This window comes from Antennarius striatus, chromosome 4 (genome assembly GCF_040054535.1).
Source record: "Antennarius striatus isolate MH-2024 chromosome 4, ASM4005453v1, whole genome shotgun sequence".
NCBI classification, from domain to species: domain Eukaryota; kingdom Metazoa; phylum Chordata; class Actinopteri; order Lophiiformes; family Antennariidae; genus Antennarius; species Antennarius striatus.
In genome coordinates this window covers 14,957,393-14,978,844 of record NC_090779.1, presented here as the reverse complement: position 1 = coordinate 14,978,844, position 21,452 = coordinate 14,957,393, and the positions used below count along the sequence as shown (strand labels likewise).

The 21,452-nt window shown below is 40.6% G+C and overlaps 2 protein-coding genes across 3 annotated transcripts in view; both read left to right on the top strand.

Annotated features, from left to right (window-relative positions):
* Positions 1-3,031: 3,031 nt before the first annotated feature.
* Positions 3,032-11,720, top strand: LOC137594298 (tyrosine-protein phosphatase non-receptor type 5-like). The gene is made up of 13 exons (XM_068313695.1): positions 3,032-3,124; positions 4,127-4,418; positions 4,771-4,893; positions 4,997-5,092; positions 5,259-5,515; positions 5,671-5,863; positions 6,876-6,960; positions 7,192-7,271; positions 7,523-7,660; positions 7,793-7,903; positions 9,540-9,700; positions 9,983-10,096; positions 11,019-11,720. The coding sequence occupies exons 2-13, from the start codon at positions 4,149-4,151 to the stop codon at positions 11,110-11,112; spliced, it is 1,722 nt and encodes a 573-aa protein (XP_068169796.1). The 5' UTR covers positions 3,032-3,124; positions 4,127-4,148; the 3' UTR covers positions 11,113-11,720.
* A 4,681-nt stretch (positions 11,721-16,401) lies between these two features.
* The window catches only part of dusp8a (dual specificity phosphatase 8a), a 50,649-nt gene continuing 45,598 nt past the window's right edge, over positions 16,402-21,452 (top strand). Inside the window, exon 1 of one of the 2 annotated variants that reach the window (XM_068312355.1) lies at positions 16,402-16,528. The gene's annotated coding sequence lies outside the window, so the exon portion shown is untranslated. Of the gene's footprint in view, positions 16,529-16,704; positions 16,826-21,452 lie in introns of those variants that run through there. The other variant, XM_068312354.1, reaches the window with a different exon arrangement.

Genomic DNA, 21,452 nt, shown 5'->3' with positions numbered 1-21,452 from the left:
CGTCATTGCTTCAGACAACCTTCACATAAAAATAAGTCACTAGTTCTTCTTCATCTCTCCATTCACTCACATACCTGCCCATCTATTGTTTAAAAATTGAATCAGTTTATCTTATATAAGCGTGTGTGTGTGTGTGTGTGTGTGTGTGTGTGTGTGTGTGTGTGTGTGTGTGTGTGTGTGTGTGTGTGTACGTGCGTATGTTGTGTCGATACTTTACTTGTGTATGTGCATTGTATGTATGCCCATTGCCATGACAACGGACCAGGGTAACTGGCGTCATCATCTCAAAAAACACCTTTGCAGCAAGAAAAAGAGCTCCACTCTGTTCAGCTCCTCTTCTCTCTCTCTCTCTCTCTCTCTCTCTCTCTCTCTCTCTCTCTCTCTCTCTCTCTCTCTCTCTCTCTCTGTCTCTCTCACGCACACACACACACACACACACACACACACACACACACACACACACACACACACACACACACACACACACACACAGTCCTGTTACTGGTGTGGTCTCATATTCCGCTGAGCTCACCTCATTCGTTCAACAGGGTCCAGTGGCACAGAAGGAAGGGAGCGGAGATGAGAGAGAAGACTTGACTTCATGCATACTGATTAGACTGGAGCAATCTGAATATATTTCTGGGGATGTCTGCTTAGTCTGGGTGTCTGAGGGAGGCAGAGACAGAAAGTGAGGGGAAGAATATTGACAGTTGACTGTGTCACCTTACATCATCATCCTCTCCTCATGAAAGCACAGCAGGGAGCCAAATAGGGTGTTACTCCACTACGACTTCAGATGAAACGATTACTAAACATGTCTCAACGTGACCAGCTGAGTATGAGTCACATCGTGACATTTCTCCGCATGCACCATATTGGGATAATTTAAATTTCCTATTTTATTCCTATTTACATATTTTTCATTTCCCATGAACAACATAAGGCAAAAGATACGACTTGATCCATCCTATGGTCCATCTTTTTTTTCCATCAGGATTTTAGGATCATTCTGTGCGTTTCTCAAATGAGGATTTCAATAACTCAGAAATTGTTCAATATTTTTTTCACAAAATTGTATGTGCACAACCCCAATATCGAGGAGACAGGCATTTAAGTGTTTTACAATGTCTTTTTTCTTAATTCTCACCATTACAGTTAATTTTATCTGATACAATCAATAGTACAAATTATAGTGGGGCAGATAACTGAAATAATCATTCACATCCGGATACAAACACCAAAATTGGCACATATACTCATTGTGGGTAGCTGTTATGATAAAACCCGTTAGACACCTGAAAATGAAAGATGGCGACCATTTTTAAAGATGTCAGCTATTGAATATACAGTAACATGGCATTTCTTAATAAAATTGCATAAACTTGTCCTATTTGAAAAATATTGGTGTCAAATCATACATTTTTCACTATGCAGTATTCAAATTTGGACCCATGGACTTACTCACTGGCTTCTTTGTACCATATAACCTACCAGTGCTGTCTAATAAGCCCCGCATCAGGTAGCTAGTTTAGATTACATGTAATCCCATTGTTGGATCACTCTTTGTCCAGTCTCTATCCTCGACCTGTTTGGCTTGGGTGACCCTGCCAGTAGTACAAGACTTCACCAATATAGCTGTACAGGTCATGGAGACATGCAAACTGCCATACCACGGTAAGGTGAGGATCCCATTGTGGCCGGGTTGCTTTTTTTTGTCTTTTCCTTTTTTGTCTTTTTTTACGCATTCATTTACGCTCTTATTGAGATTCATTGCCATCACTTGTCTCGTGAGCTCAGAGGGCGGGGCTTCTTTATCACAGATGAAACACATTTGACATTCAAGACTGGCTCTGCTCAGCTTGGTATGGCATTCCTCTTGCTGAGTGCTCTCTGCTGTTCTTTTTTCAACTCTTTCCAGTTTTGTATTGTTAAACATAAGGCGACACCTTTGATGATACCGCGCCTTGTTCCTCCTCAGAGTTTGTTCAATATCACCACCATCATGAAGTCTGGCTGGATCCAGGACAATAAACATCTGCTTAATTGCATGAAAGAGTGGAATATTAGTCGCAAGCGTAGCATAGCCATCATGGTGTCTTGAGCTCTTCACTACTATTCTTCTGGCAAAGACAACACCTGCTCCAATCAGTATGGAATTTTGATGGTCCTGGATCTGTATTTGCCATTTTTTGAATGGTAATCAAGGTATCACAGTGATAATTTGCTTTTCTTAATTAGCTTTTCTTCACAGTGTATCAAGGCCGAGGGGTTATCCTTTTACCACCTTGTGCTCATGCACATTAAAGTATGGGATACAACTAGGTTCGGGAATAATAAAAAAAAGACCTACAACTAGCTCAATCGTTCATTCAGTATCCTGTAAGTCCCTGTGATCTGTACACCTTCCAGGTCGGTCCATGAACAAGTCATGTATAGCCCCCTCACCCTTGGCTTGGCTCTCCAGCGCTGGCACACCCTGTCAATTTAGGCACAGCTGGCTAACGAAACATCTATGTTAAACTACATGTAATCAACACTAGCTAACTCATGTGGGGCTAATTAGACAGCATTTGGGACACTGAAGGCATTATTTGGCTAAACCAAACTAACTTCAGCTGACACTGAACCCCACGCTGAGTTTCACAGCAGCGGTGCCACCAGCGTGCCCTGGCTGTGCCTGGATATCTGCTTCGCTGACCTAATCTACTCATTCCACTGCAAGTCTCTTGAAAAATGAGCACCATCTTTGATTTTTAAGTGGCTAATGGATTTTATCAAAAGATCAACCCCCAAAGAATATCTGTACCAATTTTGGTGTTTGTATCCGGAAGTGAATGATTCTCTTGTAATTCACACTTGATCTGCCCCACTATTAACAGGGACAACTGAACAAACAACTTATTAGCTGCCTTTATTCAATGAACCCCAAAGAGGAGGATTTAATGTATTTTTTCTTGTTGAATTTGAAACACATTAAAATGTAAAGCTTGGATGTTGTCTTTTCTACCTCAGATTCAACGCTGCCTCACAATGGCTAACTGTGGCTACTTGACAAAGGATACGGGATTTATCCTGGTCATGTGATCTGACTCACTTCTGCAGTTTCATGCCATCTATATCATAGGTGAGTCATGTGACAGAATTCATAGTTTTTGATGTTCCAACAGACCTAATCCTTTTCTTCAGCACCGTAGCCAGTAATTATTAATAAATAAACTGGTTCCAAGCTCTCTTGTGCCAAATTTAGCCAACAGCACACATTCAGGCAAAAGTGATAAGTGTGCAAAACTGCACACCACACTCCTACAGACCCCCATATTCACACATCCACACAAAACACGTGGCAGTCATCAGCCAAATGTACACATTTATTAATGGCTGAAGGACGAAAGTGTAGGGCGAAAAGGGCTTTGGATACACTGCTGACTGATACAGAGGTGTGTGTGTGTGTGTGTGTGTGTGTGTGTGTGTGCGTGCGTGCGTGCGTGCGTGCGTGCGTGTGTGTGTGTGTGTGTTGTCAGTAGATGATAATGCGTGGAATAGATGAGAGGGAAGAGAGCCACTCTGTTGCCTGGCAACGGATGGGGCTGTAAACACGCTACCCCTGACTCATCTCTCCACAATAGAGCCTCTCTCTCCCTCCCTCTCTCTGTCTATCTTTCTCTCTCACACACACACACACACACACACACACACACACACACACACACACACACACACACACACACACGGGCACATGCACGTGCATGCACGCCCATACACATTCACACAAAAGAATCTTATCTAAAGGAGAAAAGAGGATGCGGAGATGAGAGCCACTCCAAGTTGTTTAGCTATACATCTGAATATGTCTTTACATACTAATTTACAAGTGCACAAGCACACAAACACACACAACCTGAATAACATAGCAAGCAATAACTGAACTGGAAATCAATATGCTCAATATCTTTGTTAAATTGTCTTTTTCTATTTGTGACAAAAGAAAAGATGATACACATTGAAATATTATTACTAAATATTTTCACATGGAAAAGTTTAACTTTGTGCAGCTTGAATTACATTTACCCATTAGTCATACACAGCAAACACATAATACCTCATGTTTTTATCTTTTAACATGAAGGATCCTTATTTAACGGGGGATCATGATCCGCCGGCTGAGCAGCTCCACCCGTTCCCACACTGAGGACTCCATCTTTCTAAGGCCTGACGAGGACCCCGTCTGGCTGGATGAGCCCACAAAGACTGAAAAACTAGGTGATGGCGTCCCTAAAAAAGACAGGCTCCAAAATTGCAAAGATGCAACAACTGGGGGTCAAAATCCACAGGGAGAAGAAGTGTTCATGCACAAAGTGTATACTCTGGTGATCGAGATCCACTGCTGGGCTGCACTATTTGTCGTCTCCCAAGTCACAGTATGTGAAAGGATATCCTTTGAAAGCAGAAAAATAAGACATGGATAAAATTACTACTCTCATATGGCTTCATACTGGAATAAATGCCTGCTTTAAAGTAGCCTTAAGTTAAGCTAACCTTGCACAAGCTTTAGTTTTCAATTCAGCACACAGACCTGTATGACAATCTTCTTAATGCTATCATATCTGTTCAGCTGGAATACAGGTCCAACATTAACATAATACAGCCATCTTGCTTTGTATTTATTTGTGTTTCCTTCTCAGCCGAGAGCAGATACAACTCTGCCCGATTCTGAATGAATGGGCGGTGAGAGCACGCTGACAATCTGTCTTCTCTCCCACTCTCCTTAAGGGCTACTGGGTGTTTTTTGTGGTAGAAGGAAATGGACCGCTCTCTTCCATCTACAAAGCCCTGCAGGTCATTGACTTCTATCTTGGCTTCATCTTACCCTGCCACCCAATATTTGGAATGGACGTAAGTGTCAATCTCTCTACAGGAGAGCTGTTCACGTTGGAGGCCTTACAGATTGACTGAATTAAGTGTTAACTTCCTTTCCTGTCATCATGTCTCTGGTCAGTCCATGCTGTTGATGAGGGAAGTTGTAAACACAGAGCAGCACAACTGGATTGTCAATGGAACAGCTGGGATTGGTGTGGCCATCTGTGTTATCATGGTAAAACGTGATGGACAGTTCATTTAGCTTGTTGAATATTGAATTACTATGATTCACAACACAACAGTATTTAAAGTGAACTACATGGAGTGGATCATCATTTTTAATTAGTTTCACATGTTTAATGAGCAGTAAATTGAGACACGTTCTGTTGACCTTTCCTCAGGTTGTCCATATGGTCTGTAAGTGGCGTTACGGCTCTGGCTTGTGGTCATCAGGGACGGTGTCGCAGGATCTTGGTGATCGGCGGCAGTCTGTGAGCCGCCAACCCTCCTTCACCCTGTCGGAATGGACGGATGCTCAAGAGGATCTGCTGGATATGGACCCAGTGCCACAAACGCCAGTCTTTGAAATGGGCACTGACATCAGGATGGAGGCAGACGCCGCCACTCTCACTGTCACACCAGTGGGACTTCAGGAGAGGTTAGATCATGTTGCACAGGACTTCGTGGGGGGGGCGTTGGTTTGTCTGGATCTGCAGGAAGGCATTCATGCATTTTACCACCATATATGGAGATGCTATTACAGATGAGAATATGCATGCTGTATTTCTACATGATTCAATATTTATCACACAGGAGGGGCTCCAATGTGTCTTTGACCTTGGATATGTGTACACCCGGCTGCACTGAGCCCTATGGCTATGGTGCTCAGCTCTCCCCTAGAGACCAGTCAGCCCAGGAATACCTTCGACAAGGAACACACAGCCTGACCCCCGCCATGCTCCACATGCGAGCCATGGATGACCAGAGTCTACAGGCTGAGTTTTATGTGAGCACAGCTATAGCGTTCACCAGCCTATGCATTTCAGACTAACAGGACAGACTTACCAGAAATGATTGTACAATGGCCCCCAAAGAGGGGGTTTTAGGCTCTTTTTAGGTGCACAAACATAACTAAATGAAATTTAAACAAATGGCACAGAATAGGTGGATTTGTTGGTGTGTTGGGTTCTGTTGTCCATGAATCACTGAAGTACTGTTGGTGATATTGTAATAACATCTTATAAACAATATGAATGCAGTTTTCAATTGGGAAAATAATATTTAACTTCACTCCTATAGTTTTTTAAGCAGATTCATTTCACACATCACTTATTCTCTGTTGATTATATTACAGCTATAAGATACAGGTACAATATGCCCTTGTACAATAGAGATTTTTTTAAATTTTAATTAATGTAGTTTTTTCTCTAGGGTATTGATGATCCCCAACCCTTTATTTAGAAAACGTTACTCTGTGGTTTCATTCTTGTCATAATGACACACTGCTTTTGGTCGCAGGTTATTTTTTTACCAGCTTTCTTCTTACCCAGATGCATAAATTGGACAGTGTCTGAAATTTTGGATGATATTATTAGATGAAATGGTGTGTTATCTTGTATTGTATGCATGTCTCATTATGGACTGAGCCCCCCTAGAATCACCCCTGGCTCCCACACACTGCCACATACACACCTACACACACATCCCGTGGAGCTCTGCACATAACCATAGGCTCTTTCACTACTTGTTAGTGGGCGATGAAGGATGGATACAGGGATATTTACATGCATAAACCCGTAGAGGATTCCACTGTCTGTGAGGCAGAAAGATGTACTTGTTATTGTTCCGAAGTTTTCCATAGACTTTCAATTGAACACAAATAGATACCAACAGTTTAGTGTAAAGAGCAGTGAATGACTTAATGTGGAGGGTAATGTCCTTACTATTTTGTTATCTTGTGGAGGTGATTCCAGGTCAATACTTAAGTTGTCATAACATTGTTCTATGCCCATCAACAGGAAACTCCCATGAACTTTGTGGACCCTAAGGAATATAACTATCCAGGGTTGGTGCGAAAGAACCGCTACAAAACCATCTTACCTAGTGAGTACAACTGCAACTATTGGAACAGTAGAAACAGTGTGCTGCTTCTCTTGAATAGCATCACATCGCCTTTGTAGCTCTGATGTGTCTGTTAAAAGTCTGTCTGTGTCTCACCCTGAGACACAATACAAAAAAAGATATCAGTGCATCTAACATAATGTTATATGTCTGTGTAAATACTGCACTAAAAGCCATCTGTCTTTCTTTCCGATGATAACTGTCCACTACCAGACACACACAGTAGAGTGATCCTGAAGTCACAGGATGAAGATGATTTCCTCTCTACCTACATCAATGCTAATTATCTCAAAGTAAGTGTACGCGTGTGTTTGTGTGTGAGTGTGTGTGTGTGTGTGTGTGTGTGTGTGTGTTAAACACACACACACACACACTGACAACAAGAAAAAACCTGTAATGGGACAAAATATATTTTTGTGTGTGTGTGTGTGTGTGTGTCTCTCTCTCTCTGTGTGTGTGTGTGTGTGTGTGTGTGTGTGTGTGTGTGTGTGTGTGTGTGTGTGTGTGTGTGTGTGTGTGTGTGTGTGTGTGTGCGCGCGCGCAGGGCTATGGGGGTGAAGAGTGTGCATACATTGCCACCCAGGGTCCCACCGTGAACACAGTGGGGGACTTCTGGAGGATGGTGTGGCAGGAGAGAACCCCAATCATAGTGATGATCACTAACCTGGAGGAGAAGAATGAGGTCAGTGCAGCAAAACCCTAGATTGTACTGACAATCACATCAATGGATGTCAATGAGATTGTAATGTGTGGACACATACTGAAGTAGATAATGTAATGGCTAAAAATACTGAGTGTGAATTGTATCTTGTAGAAATGTGCAGAGTATTGGCCAGAGGACACTGTGACCCACGAGGGCATTGAGATCACTGTCCTCTCTGTAACACAGGAAGATGACTACAGTTTGAGGGTGTTTACTTTGAAGGTAAGACACAGAAAGGTGGCACTATGGGATAAATGGTAACAAATCAACATATTGGAAGGTTGTCAATTTAATTCCTTGTCCCCTACAGTAAAGATGTTAAAATATCCTTGAACAAGGTACTGAAACCTAAACCCTGTTTATATACAGCAGGGGTGTCAAACTCAATTTCACCTAGGGCCACATTGGCATAATGGCTGTCCTCAAAGGGCCAGATGTAACTAATAAATGTAACTAAATGTAGTGTAAAATAATTGTAACTATACCTTAATGTTCAATAACTCTGAATTTATTAGTTAATCAAGTTACAAATATTACAGTTGCACAGAAAAAATGTTTGTTTGTTGCTCTGATATAAAATAAATCCTTTTTATTTGTCAGGTTATCAAACCCACAGAATCCCATCAATCAAGGAATAAACTATGCAAGTGAATAAAGACAAATAACATCAAACACAAGTTAGGACATTAATCTTGTTCAAACATTATTGTCAGAGTTAAAATGGGCTTACTTATTGCATTGCGGGAAATGTAGTTTCAGGTCAAAGCACGCCTTTGATCTATTATTTTTATTACCTTTTATGCTCTGTGGCGGGCCACATTTGGCTCCCGGGCCTTGAGTTTGATACATGTGATATACAGGAATTGTATAGGGTCAATTAAGCTGCTTTTTCTTTTTGGTTAGGTGTGCATCATGTTTACCATCTTAGTTAAACAGAATATCATGCTTTATCAGCATTAAACAAATGGTACATTCTACTTACCTCAGAGGTAAAAAATCATAGGTGAGAATGGTACAACATCCCCATTGAGAGCTTTCCAGTCAGAAAACAAGACAAAGACAAACACTTCCAAGGAAACATTCGTTGTGCTTAAACTTTTGGAATATTAGCTTAACTTACCCTTTCGTCACTGTAGGAACACATCCCTGGCTGTAAGGTAGACAATACAATGTGTGCGACTGATTTAATGAGGAAAATCAGACAGAAGTGCTGCTGAAATGTACATCGGTGAAGCGGAGCAGTCTTGGATTCTGAGATCAGGGTTTGATGGGGTTCCTTCAGCTTTGCAAGTTGAAGTTCTGACCTCAAAAGGCATTCCAGTTCAAACTTCTGACTACGAACTTCTAAATTTTGTCTGTCCCCGGACAATTGGGATTCAACCAAAGCACACCTGTGAATGAAGGAAATGTGCTTAGTTTTACAAATACTTTCCTCATATTATAATTTGTGTACACGCATCTGATCTGCTGATAAATGTCAGAGTAATATAAACCTGATACGCTGCGGTGTAGCCTGTCTACCATCACGACATAAACCAACTTTCTCCCACATGAAATGTTTTATTCATCAGTCTATTTAGGTTTGTGCACATTTTGAGTGCAAGTGTTTCTTCAACACCCGTAATGTCATCAAATGTTTTCAGTCCATTCACGATGGTTAGGTAGAAAATTTGAGTTCAAGGAGGCATAGATTCTCACCAAGGAAATTATAATAATTGTCTAAATCCAGCCAGCAAGTGATCAAAAACATCAAGGGAATAATTACAAATCAGTCTGTTGGATTAATTCATTGTTGTCAGGCTGACACTGTAAAAAACTTTTTCAAAACCTCTCATTGTATGCTCTGTGTGCGCACCAGTGTGGTGAAGAGGAACGTAGTCTGAAGCAGTACTGGTACACCTCGTGGCCTGATCAGAAGACACCAGACAAGGCGCCACCTCTTCTAGAACTGGTGCAAGAAGTAGAAAGGGCACGGGAGGAAGCCCCTCCCTCCACTGGCCCTATAATCGTTCACTGCAGGTACAAAAGTAGCTTGTTTGTGATGTGAGGAGTTTGTGTTAAATACATGACTACATTCATTTAGGCAATGGCCCCTATGGGTGCACTTATATACAGTACCAACAGCAATCACTTGGCAAAGCAAATTATTTGTCTTATTTCACTGTGCTGCTGGCTGATTTCCCCGTGGAGTATTTCACATTAATTAAATTAGTTTGATTTGTGCAAATCAATATACCAATCCATCCATCCATTGTTTCTGCACATTCTTCAGACCATTTACTCCTCCAATTTTTTCTGCAGTGCTGGAATTGGTCGGACTGGCTGCTTCATCGCCACTTCCATCCTGTGCAAGCAGCTGAGGACTGAGGGCGTGGTTGACATCCTGAGAACTACTTGCCAGCTCCGTCTGGACAGGTGAGATGTTATCAGGCGTGGACCATGATCATAACTATCTTTAGCTCTTGACATTAAATGTTATGTTTTGATAAATATTCAGTTAATGCTTTAAATAATGAGTTACATTAAATAAATTGAAGTTGGCTGAAATATAAGTCGCTTGACTTAAAATTAGACTTGAATGGAAATTTAAAGTTTGAATTTTAAGTACCGAACATTGTGCCAATTGAATCAAGAGTCTGCAAGGAGCTCAGTCATACCCAAGTTCTTCCAGAGGATGACAGGTGCTGAGATACCAAGTCAGTAAGGTCCAGTCCATCAACATGTATGCCCAACCGGTCATCACACACAAAACCGGAACAGTCTCAAGGACAGCTAGTTGCTGCTCATGTCAGGAGACAATAACTCCCCACAATGCATGGAGGCTTCAACTCAAAGTCCAGCACGCTGCAGTCCATGAAAAGAGAGGCAGCACCTCCCTCTCTGGCTCACAATAGGAAATTCTAATAAAGACTGACAATTTAGTTCCCAGAGAGGAGTGGTGACAGTCACATACTCACATTAAAATATATAAAAGATTTTGCTGCAAGACTAAAATAAGCATTGATCTCATAAAAGATTGACCCCTTTTGTGGGGTTAAACTGTGAGAATACATACAGACAAAAAAGGAGAGGCAGTATGGATGTTATCAGACATCCATCAGAGAGATGGCCCTGAATATGGATCAGAAGTTCCCATGTTCTAATATGAGGCACCACTGAAGGTGGTTAAAACAGCAAAGCAAAGATCTTGTGAGAATTGAAGTTCCAGAAAAAGGAAAATAAAGCTATATATGCAGATGTGTGTGCTCTTTCAGTGCTTTCTAGTTTGTAGTTCCTTTGAGACAATGGTCAAATGGTTCTGTCCTCTCTGAGTTATTGTTCTGTCTGTGTTTCTCAGGGGTGGGATGATCCAGACATGCGAGCAGTACCAGTTTGTGCATCACGTTCTCAGCCTGTATGAGAAGCAGCTGTCTCACACTGCTGAGGAGTAGAGTGAACACTACAGCCACACCCAGACCGAGACACACCACTGTACACTGTACCGCCTCTGGTGGTATGCACCACTGTACCTAGAATCATCTCAACCTCACCCTTTAACAAGTTCAAACTATGTTATTCTATTCACCAGAGACAGACTCTCTCAAACAGGAGTACAAAGTCAACACGAAAGTTGAGCTCATTGTAATTCTTGAGCATAATAAGCATAGCAAAGTGATATTTGAGCTAACACTTAAAATCCAGATCAGACATTTTAGTGTTATTGATCCAGAGAGTCCTGGAGAGAAGCAACAGTCAGGTCTAAAATAATCTGAGATGGCACTCCTGACATAATTTGCACTGCTGAGGTTTTTATCACATTACATGTACAAAAGTGTCGGTCATCAGGTCCTGATACATGGTCTGAAACAGTCCCCTCCCACATTGTATGTACAGTTATCTAAAGGTTGAACTGGACCTGAAATAAAATCAGATCACCTGCGGTGGTGTCATTTTACTGCAAGGAAGAAATTCAAGGTCAGTTTCCACAAGTTATCATCAATAATAAGGACCCTTTACAGTGCAGATGCCAGCATCATTTAAATCTACAGAAGTAATCAAATACCAGCCTGATATTAAACAATATATAGATGTAAAAGTTCATATTAAATTTAAGTTAACTAATGTCTTTTCTCATTAACTCTCACTTCTAATGTAAAAAATCATTACAGAAGGCCTGTTTCAACTTTTGATGCATTCAGGGCCTCATCTTCAGGCTGCATGGTGCTAAGTGTTCATTAAAGGCATGTGCAATGTTATGGAACATAGGAATGTATAACAATTAGGTTATCAATTAACCGATTAGCATTTCTGTTCAGTCTACAGCATTACAGTTTTACCATGCTGCCTGTGCAGTCTTCATAGCCAACGATGTTTAAAGTAATCAACTCCTGCATTAAGGCCACATAGACGTACACTCAGAGGCGTCACAGAGCCAGTGACACTCAGGTGGGAGTGGGTTGAGACAGAATCAAAAATCAATGCAAAGCTGTGGAGAATCTGACATCTACACACATAGTGGTGATCAGTTAAAAGTAAAGTGCCGCATGATATCCTGATAAACATCCCATTACTATCATAAAGCTCGCCTCAGAATTACATGCTCTGTGATGCCTCTGTTTTCAACAGTAGCTTGAACATATCTGTGAAGTAAGAAGCCCATGATTGTTGTATAGACAGGCCAGGCCTAATCTGTATGAAGCACAATAGACCATTTAAGGTTGTCTTTGATGTTCAGCCGTACAAGTTATTTTATTTGCTGTATTGTGTTTTGATTGTGTTGATTTTATTGGATTGCATGTGCCGTATGGGACTCTATAGGTCCACAATCAAAGCGACGTGATTGATTGTCCTGCTTTTTGTTGTGTAAAGGGTTTAAGCCTATTATATTGCTTGCTCTCGCCCAATGCTTTTGATACAGTTTGCTTTTGTGAAATCAACCAGAGATATTTTTAGAACATTTTTATACAATCCTTTTGAGTAGATGCCTTGTGTATATTTCCGTTTACACCATGATGGAATGTAGCTCATACTGTGGATCAAACCATCTGTTTCTATTGCAAGATTATACAGAACAAAATGTGACAACTACCTAAGTTACCTTCCAGTACAGAAAATAAATAGGTTATGTTCAGTCTTCAGTATTATTACTTTATATATTTGGGCTTTGCTTTAATATGCTTTGCTTTCTGTGTACATTTTTATCATTTTATTGAATAATTTTACCTCAGACTGAGTCTCTACCCAGTCGGTTCCATCTGAAAATGTCAGCTACTCCCAGTTGTCAACATAAGAAATAATATGTAAGGCAGCTAAAACAGTAAAGACTGTTTTTCATGTAACAAATTTCACCTTCTAAATCAGACCAACAGTTGTGAAAAGTATCAGATGATGGATAAATAAACTTGCTAAATTACTGCCAAAATGAAGTTTTACAGACATATGTGACTGGAATTGATATATATATATTATACTTGTATACTTGTATACTTGTATACTTGTATACAAGCTTTATTTTCTGTGCTTGTTCTGAATACTTACCTGGTCTTCTTTTGGACATCAAAACTGGGAGGGCAAAATCATCAATTAGACAAACAAACAACCAGCAATCAGTATTCCTCTCCTCTGCTACAGCATCGCTTTAAGTTGTGAGTTTTGCATCCAAATAAAGGTAGATTTTCATGACTCTGTTTTGCTGTCTCTGACTCTTTCAGTCACATGCAAACCTCACTTTAAACCAGAGCATCTGTCAATGCAATATTATGAAAGAACTGTAAGTTTGCAAACACATCCATCCATCTGTTTTCTATAGCTGCTTATTCTGTGCAGGATCACAGGTTGAGCTGGAGACAGAGGTGAGCTCCACCCTGGTCAAGGCACCGCTTCATCACATGGTCAACACTTAAAAGATCAAACATTCATAAACACCATAAACACATCCTAAATACAGCACTCATACAATAGATGGATAATTATACACATGCATTCTTATGATTATATTATATGCATGAAAGGTAACTACGCCAAGTGCAACAACTTAAAGCTACATACATACAAACCATCAACCAATGCGAAGGCTGAAGGTCTGGAACTGCAGTCAAGTTTGGCCTAAAAGCCAGTTTGACGTGTATTATTTACTGGCCTCTTGCCCAGTTAGTCTCTAATCTATCCTTCTTTACATCCTCTGGTCTTTTCACCCTTAGAGGCTAATGAGCAGCCATTGCCTAATATGGTGCCATTTCTTGCCAGAATTCAATACTTTGAACCAGGAAGTCTCCATCTACCAGGGGTCATGTGATAGTGATGTCCACACCGATACTCCACCGATACTCTGACCTGTCAGTCTGATCAGGACACAGTCAACTAACTACAAACTTGCTGAACTTGACAAGACTAGGTCAAGGTCAAATTTCAACTTTTTTACACTCAGGAACCAGATAAGATAGAAAGACAAGGGAGAAGGCCAGTGTGAGTAAGACCATAGATCAAAGCACTAGGCACTAGCTTTGATCAACGGTCAAAGCTAGTCAAAGCTAGTGCATAGCTTTGACCGACCCTGAAAGGTCAAAGCTATGCACTTGTCAGGAACTATTTTCAGGGTACCCTGACCTACCCTTTGCAGGATATTGCAGTCTCTCACTGCCTTGGTTCTTGCTTTATTTGTTAGTAGTGTATTGGTTTTCCACTCCTGATAGCAAACTAGACAAGAAGTTGCTTTCACCTTATTGAACATCTGCATCTAATGAAGTAGGGATAGCATTTTAAGTAATTCTGACAGTTATTAAACAAGGCTCCTATTCTGATTGGTGTGCCAATTGCTAAACTTTTAGCTTATAAAATGTATAAAGTGAATCATCAAAGACAAGGGAAATAGGTCATCCAGTGTTGAGAACAACACAGAAAATTTTAAGCAACAGAATATTTAGATGAGATGGTCACGATTCCCTCGTCTTCATGGATTTGCCCTAGTCTCATGGAGTAGAAAGTGCAGCTATTGCTATACAAAGCAGCATTACACCTCTTTCACTCAGTATTTGGTCCAATTTATATTTATGATTTTGCTAATCCTTGTACACAAGGATACACTAAAATGATTGACTGTAGTATGGCTTGCAAGCATGCTATGATCAGAGACCACTCATGTCATCATAGAACATCAAGGTATTGCCAGAATAATTGTAAGGATTTTAATTAATATCAGGGACCATGATGACATATAATACTGTTTAAACTTGTGGAAATAGCAATTGTTGTACGATGTTCTGTCGAGGTGACGTTCGTGGCCTTTGCTGTACAGCACCAACAGATAGTAGTTAAATATGTAAACCGCTAGGTGTCAGTATATACAACGTAACTGCATATTGTTTCAATAGCCTAATGAAACCCACGTTCATTTGTTTGATCACATTCACTTTGGGATGGCTGGGAAACAGAACAAAGGCCTTTAGTCAAACAAAAGAGACTTAATAACTTGAATTCAGACATCCAACGCCTGAATACTACAAGCGTTACTGTGAATAAACAATTCATGTTAACCTTAACAATTTATATCTAATTTCTATGATCGAAATATACTGTAAGTTGTATATTATAGCTTTCCTAATAGCAGAATTTAATGTTATTTTGTATTTGTCAGCCTAATTTTACCCAACTTGCACCAAAATAAATGTCTAATTAGTCAGCCTGAAAGAAAACATCCCTGTAGGTGTCCAGGATCTCAAAGATGTTGAACAGTGTACAGAATATAGTACAAGACAAAGGAACAGCTCAGTTTCAGATACCAGATCATTTCATGAAGACGTCCTATCCATCCATCCATCCATCCATCCATCCATCCATCCATCCATCCATCCATCCATCCATCCATCCATCCATCCTTCCTTCCTTCCTTCCTTCCATACTGCATATCTTGGGAATTAGAAGCGGAGGTAGTAATCGACCTAAATCACTGTCTGCATATACAGTACAAATTCTGCAAGGCGATATAAATGAACAGCGGCATTGACAATGAATGTTTGGACCCACAATCAACAGAACTTAAATTCAGGTTCGGGTATCTAAAATCTGTGAGCAAAAGTCACACCAGTGGTGGTAGTTGGGATTGTGTACATTAACAAAAACACCACAAACACAACGTTTTCCGTCATTGAAATGAAATTTCACGTGCTGTGTTGAAGAGGATTTTGTGAGAAATTAAATAATTTTTTAGACGTTTTAAAGGTCTTCATTTTTTGAGAATGTATACATTTAGAACATAAACAACATTGTTTTAAAATAATGCTGGAATTTCTATAGGATTTTGCATTCACGTGGTTCACAATTGCTACTAAACGACTGCAGTACTCATGTGCGCGTCTCCTTTAAAAAACAGACTGTCCCTTTAATAAGCGGATCAAAGAGTCGACGTCATCTATCCTAAGAGGCGAACGCGCTGATTGGCTGGAGGTGACGTCAACTCATATTTTCCTCCCCCCCCCTCACACCCAACTGAACCATGACCTCATCGGTTTAGCTAGTTCAAGAAAGTGCTAAAGTGCACTTCTATAACAGCCCCCCACCCTCCTCTCCTCCTCCGTCCTTCTCAACGTACACACGACCCTTTTCAGCTGCTGACTAGCCTCACAACGCTAATCTTTCCCAACACGTATCAGTTAAAGCGGCTGAAGGAGCGCAGAGTTGTCCGTCATCGTGCTTTCATGTCTCGCGCTGTCACCCCCTGTCAGCTCAGCTGTACTGCCCCCCCCCAACCCCGACTCAGCCAGGTAGCAGGCAGACACCGGCCAGCCTCATGAAGACACGGCCGTCGCCCCCCCCCCCCCTCATTGCATGGAGGTCAGCTGAATGACACAAAGGAGCTGCGTGGAACCCGAGGTCAGTGTGTGAGCGTGATTCGGTTCATAGAAGCTACTCGTTAGTAACTGCGTCGTAGCCTTCAGAGCTAGCTTACGTTAGCCGAGCTGTGTCTGCTCGTACCGTCCCCCTCCCCCCCCCCGCCTCGCGCTGCAGCTCCTGCTGAGTCTGTCCCCCCCCCCCCCCCCACACACACACACACACCTCCCTCTTTATGTGCGCTCATGTCTTATAATGGAATTAAACCCGTCCAGGCTGAAGTTATCGATTCGTTTACTTTCCCAAACGTCAGATCGTTTTCCACTCAACCATTTCAAGGTAGGAGGAATGTGTGTATTTATATTATTACTGTTTATTATGCGTGTCATATGCACGCGTTATAACATCGGGCAGGTTTCGATCAGTGCGATGTGAACCATTTCACGAACGTGTGGTTCAACATTTCTGAATGCATAATTGTTTATAAGCGATGATCCGCACTTCTGTTTGTATTTATTAATTTATTAATCAAAGTCGCTTTATTATAGTGCGCTACGAACGCTCACCCTCCACCATTGTTATTGACGTTAATCAATGATAATGGTGTCTATGTTGTAGTGCGCCCCTCATAATATTACAAGCTATGCAAGCTTTGATTTTTAATACGCAATTTATAAGTGTTCTGCAGTGTTATATATGTCAGGGATCGTTGTTGGTATCCACGTCGTAATTATTCCGGTAGAGCCGGGGTTGTTTCAGTTTTCTCCACTGAGGGAGCATTGATTAAAGAGCACCATGAGGCTTTCTGCTGTATGTGTTATTTACAGTAAAATGATACTTTCTGCTCCAAACAATCAGAAATCGATTTTTCATAATTACACGAACACCATAACAGAACCAATCATTTCGGTTTTTCCATGTATATCATTCTTCTATTATACACCCTCAGTTACCCTGAATTGACTGACAGTGCTGCTCAACTATTGCTGTCGGTCATACATAAGAAGCATCCATAAATGTTCTCGGTAGATTTATGTCTGTTTTATAAACACTGGATGTGCATGTTGTTTGATTTTTGGGTGACTGTGTTGTAGTAGCATTTATGACACATGACAGATGATGTCTGGATTATATTTACATTTGTGTCAGGAAATCAAAGAAATGAAGTCCAAGTAATCAATGAACTAACTAGTATATTGGCACAAAATCTGCTAATCTTTTGATAACAGATGAAGAGGAACAACAGAGTGTTGACTACATTTATTATGACTGTTTAGAGTTAATGTTGGTTGTTAGTAGGATTACGCAAATGCTAATGAATGCATTTTCATGAAACTTGGTGGGAATAGGCACAGAAAAGACTTCCATTGGATTTTTACTGCAGATCAATTCAAAAGGTGGATTTGTTTAATTGTTTGTTTGTTTGTTTGTTTGTTTGCACATTCTTATGAAATGTGTAATGAATGCATTTTTTTAATCTTAAAAGAAGGTTTATTTAGGTGGTGATATTTATGAGTTTATGCTATTTGGTACAGATCCAAATAAAAATATGGATCCACCAGTTTTTATAACTCCAGTCACCTTAATTATGTGTGCAGGATTAAAGTTTGATTGGATTTAGGGGAAATAGCAGTTCTTAACATAGGCATGCACTTTGAGTGCCAGTCAAAGTTGTCTTATTTTATAGTAAATATATTTGAATTGAATTTTAGATAAGATATATTATTATATTTTTTAAATAGAAAATAGGCTCTTCAAAGTCAGACACTGGGATTGAGAAAACTGGAATATTTTTCCACCTGCTTTGTAGACTGAGCTATTATTCCATCAACCAAGAAAACAATTAACATGATAAATAATGATGAAAATAATATTTTGTTATAGTTAACACCCAGGAGTCTAAAACATGAGGTTATGATCTAGTAATTGATCCAACAGCATTTTGAAGCATACCATTAATTCGTCCTCTATCTGTTCCAGTCTGTTGGTGAACAGTAATCCCATGCTAATGGAGTTGGTCTGAATACCTGCAGTGACTCTTATGTTGGTCACATGCAAACAAGTAGCTGATGAGAGAACCTGTGGTGCAGAATAAAGGGCAACAGAGACTCTGGTGATATTATTGTTTTTGGTCAAAAGACGCTACTTGAGTCGTCATTGTGTAAGTCGAGGAAGCAGTTTTATATTGATCTACTCTAAGCTCTGACCACAGGTGATGTTATTTGTGGAGTTAATGAATAACTTGGATTGGGTTACATCAGTATTGGTGAGCGTCCAGTAACTCTGTTTCCCCATTCAATGATAGTATTGAGCTTTCCCATCATGCTTTGCTCATGGTTTATATCAAGTGGCTATAATCTGCATGGACTATTCATTTTATGGACGTACTGTAACTACAATTTTATTCACCAATTACAACAGAATAGTTTTATCTTCAGTCATTTCTTAGCAGCTCTGAAGAGAATAACAAATGAGTCTGTTGTTCCTGTAAGTCTTCATTCTGCTGTTACAAAACATGGCAGTCATTTTTATGTAACACACATATCTCTAAATCTGTAACCAAAGATTATTTTGATCATCAGACCAGTTTTTCCATTGTTTGAATCAACTCGTGTTTTTCAAGGCCTGTGCAGGTTATCAATCATGAATACAAGCAAACCTTGGTTTTCGAACGCTTTGGACATCAAACAAATCGGAATTCGACCAACAAATTCAGAATTTTTTTGTCTTAGAAGTCGAACAAAATTTGGAAGTCGAATGCAAAACGATCGCCTTATTGGGGCGACCGTGGCTCAGTGGCATCGCGGGTCATCCAATCATCCAGTCATTTGTCGTTGTGTTCTTGGGCAAGACATTTTAACCTCCTTGCCTCCAGTGGGGCAATCGCTGGTGTGTGAATGTGTGTGATTGTTCAGCTGGTGGTCAGAGGGACCGTAGGCGCAGGTTGGAAGCTATGCCCCTGTCAGTCTGCCCCAGAGCAGCTGTGGCTACACACGTAGCTTACCATCACAAAGTATGAATGAGGAGTGAATGAATAATGGGTCCAATGTAAAGCGTCTTTGAGTGTCCAGAAAAGCGCTATGGAAATCTAATCCATTACTATTATTATTATTATTATTATTGTTATTATTGTTATTATTATTATTATTATTATTATTATTATTATTATTATTATTATTATTATTATTATTATTATTATTATTATTATTATTATTATTATTATGGGGCGGCACGGTGGCGCAGTGGGTAGCGCTGTTGCCTCACGACACGGCAGTTCCGGGTTCGAGTCCCGCTCTGTGCGGAGTTCGCATGCTCTTCCCGTGTCTGCGTGGGTTCTCTCCGGGTTCTCCGGCTTCCTCCCATCTCCAAAAGTATGTGCTTGAGGTTGATTGGTCGGTCCCAAAATTGCCCGTAGGAGGGAAGGTGTGTGTGCATGGTTGTTTGTCTTTGTGTGTGGTTCCGCGGTGCACTGGCATTGTGCACGGAGTGTCCCCCACCTCACGCCCTGTGCCAGCTAAGATATGCTCCAGCTCCCCGTGATCCACTACGGCGGATGAAGTGGCAGATGAATGAATTATTATTTCTTGCCGCCAAGCGTGAGAAAAGTCGAGAGAAAACGTGACGGTAATGTAGTTTTTATTTTAGTTTACTGTATTCAATAATTTTTCATTTAAGTTGCGTTCCATTGCCTATATGGTACGAGTTACGGTACTGTAAACTTCTGTCCAAAAGACGACGGTAACTCGTACCTTAGGCAAACCTGATTACATCGATGTTTTTTTTTCTTTCTTTCTCGTGTTTGCTCCTTTATTTTTTATTTAATTTTATACCATTTAGTGTAGTGTATGTCGTGTGGTATGTCCTGTGATGTCAGTATTTATTTGTTATGTAATGCCTGAGCAGTGGATATGTGCAATCTATCTATCTATCTATCTATCTATCTATCTATCTATCTATCTATCTATCTATCTATCTATCTATCTATCTATCTATCTATCTATCTATCTATCTATCTATCTATCTATCTATCTATCTATCTTTCACATTTCTTTGATATGTTTTGTTACTATACAATTTGATATATATATTGATATATAAATGACATTATGAAATAACACATTGTGTTGAAAAAAGATAGTTTTCTAGCGTCTTGGAACAGATTAAAAACCATGTACATTATTTGTAATGGGAAAAATTCATTCATCTTCCAACCCGCTTAATCCGCCAACGCAGGTCGCGGGGGAGCCGGTGCCTATCCTGGCAGTCTCAGGGCGTGAGGTGGGGGACACTCCGGGCACGATGCCAGTGTACCGCAGAGCCACATAGAATCAAACAATCATTCACACACACCCCATTCCTACGGTCAATTTGGGACCGGCCAATCAACCTGAAGCACATGCTTTTGGAGGTGGGAGGAAGCTGGAGAACCCGGAGAGAACCCACGCAGACACGGGGAGAGCATGCGAACTCCGCACAGAGCGGGACTCGAACCCGGGTCCGCTGTGTTGTGAGGCGGCAGCGCTAACCACTGCCCCACCGTACTGCCCTCATGGGAAAAATGTATTTGGAATTTGAACAAATCGGTATTCGAACCGCTTTCCGGAACGAATTGTGGTTGGAAACCGAGGTTTGCCTGTACTAATAAGCAATATTGGCAAACAGTATACACTTTAGTGTCCACACATTTAAGAACATTTTCTAACATTCATCACTCTGATAGTTAGGTGATGCTCATCTGGACGTCCCAGTAGTTTAAAGAAATTAACTCTGAAAATTCTACAGCTAGATCTGCCTCATGAAGGACCAGTCAATCTGGTTCTTCTCCCCTAAGCCAGGAGCGTAGGTGTAAATGCATTGATTGAACTTAAATGAGCACAAGCTTCTCTGTCTTAATCATTTCTTCATGTGAACTTTGCTGCACAAGGAATATATTTTATAGAAGTGTTCAGAAGGTTGGGGTTTTTGT

Bases quoted from the DNA above. Each gene is read 5' to 3' on its own strand.
- LOC137594298 (XM_068313695.1), top strand. From the start codon at position 4,149: ATGATCCGCCGGCTGAGCAGCTCCACCCGTTCCCACACTGAGGACTCC. The intron at 5,093-5,258 runs GTAAAACGTGAT...ACCTTTCCTCAG, and splicing joins TGGCCATCTGTGTTATCATG to GTTGTCCATATGGTCTGTAA. The intron at 7,904-9,539 runs GTAAGACACAGA...TGTGCGCACCAG, and splicing joins TGAGGGTGTTTACTTTGAAG to TGTGGTGAAGAGGAACGTAG.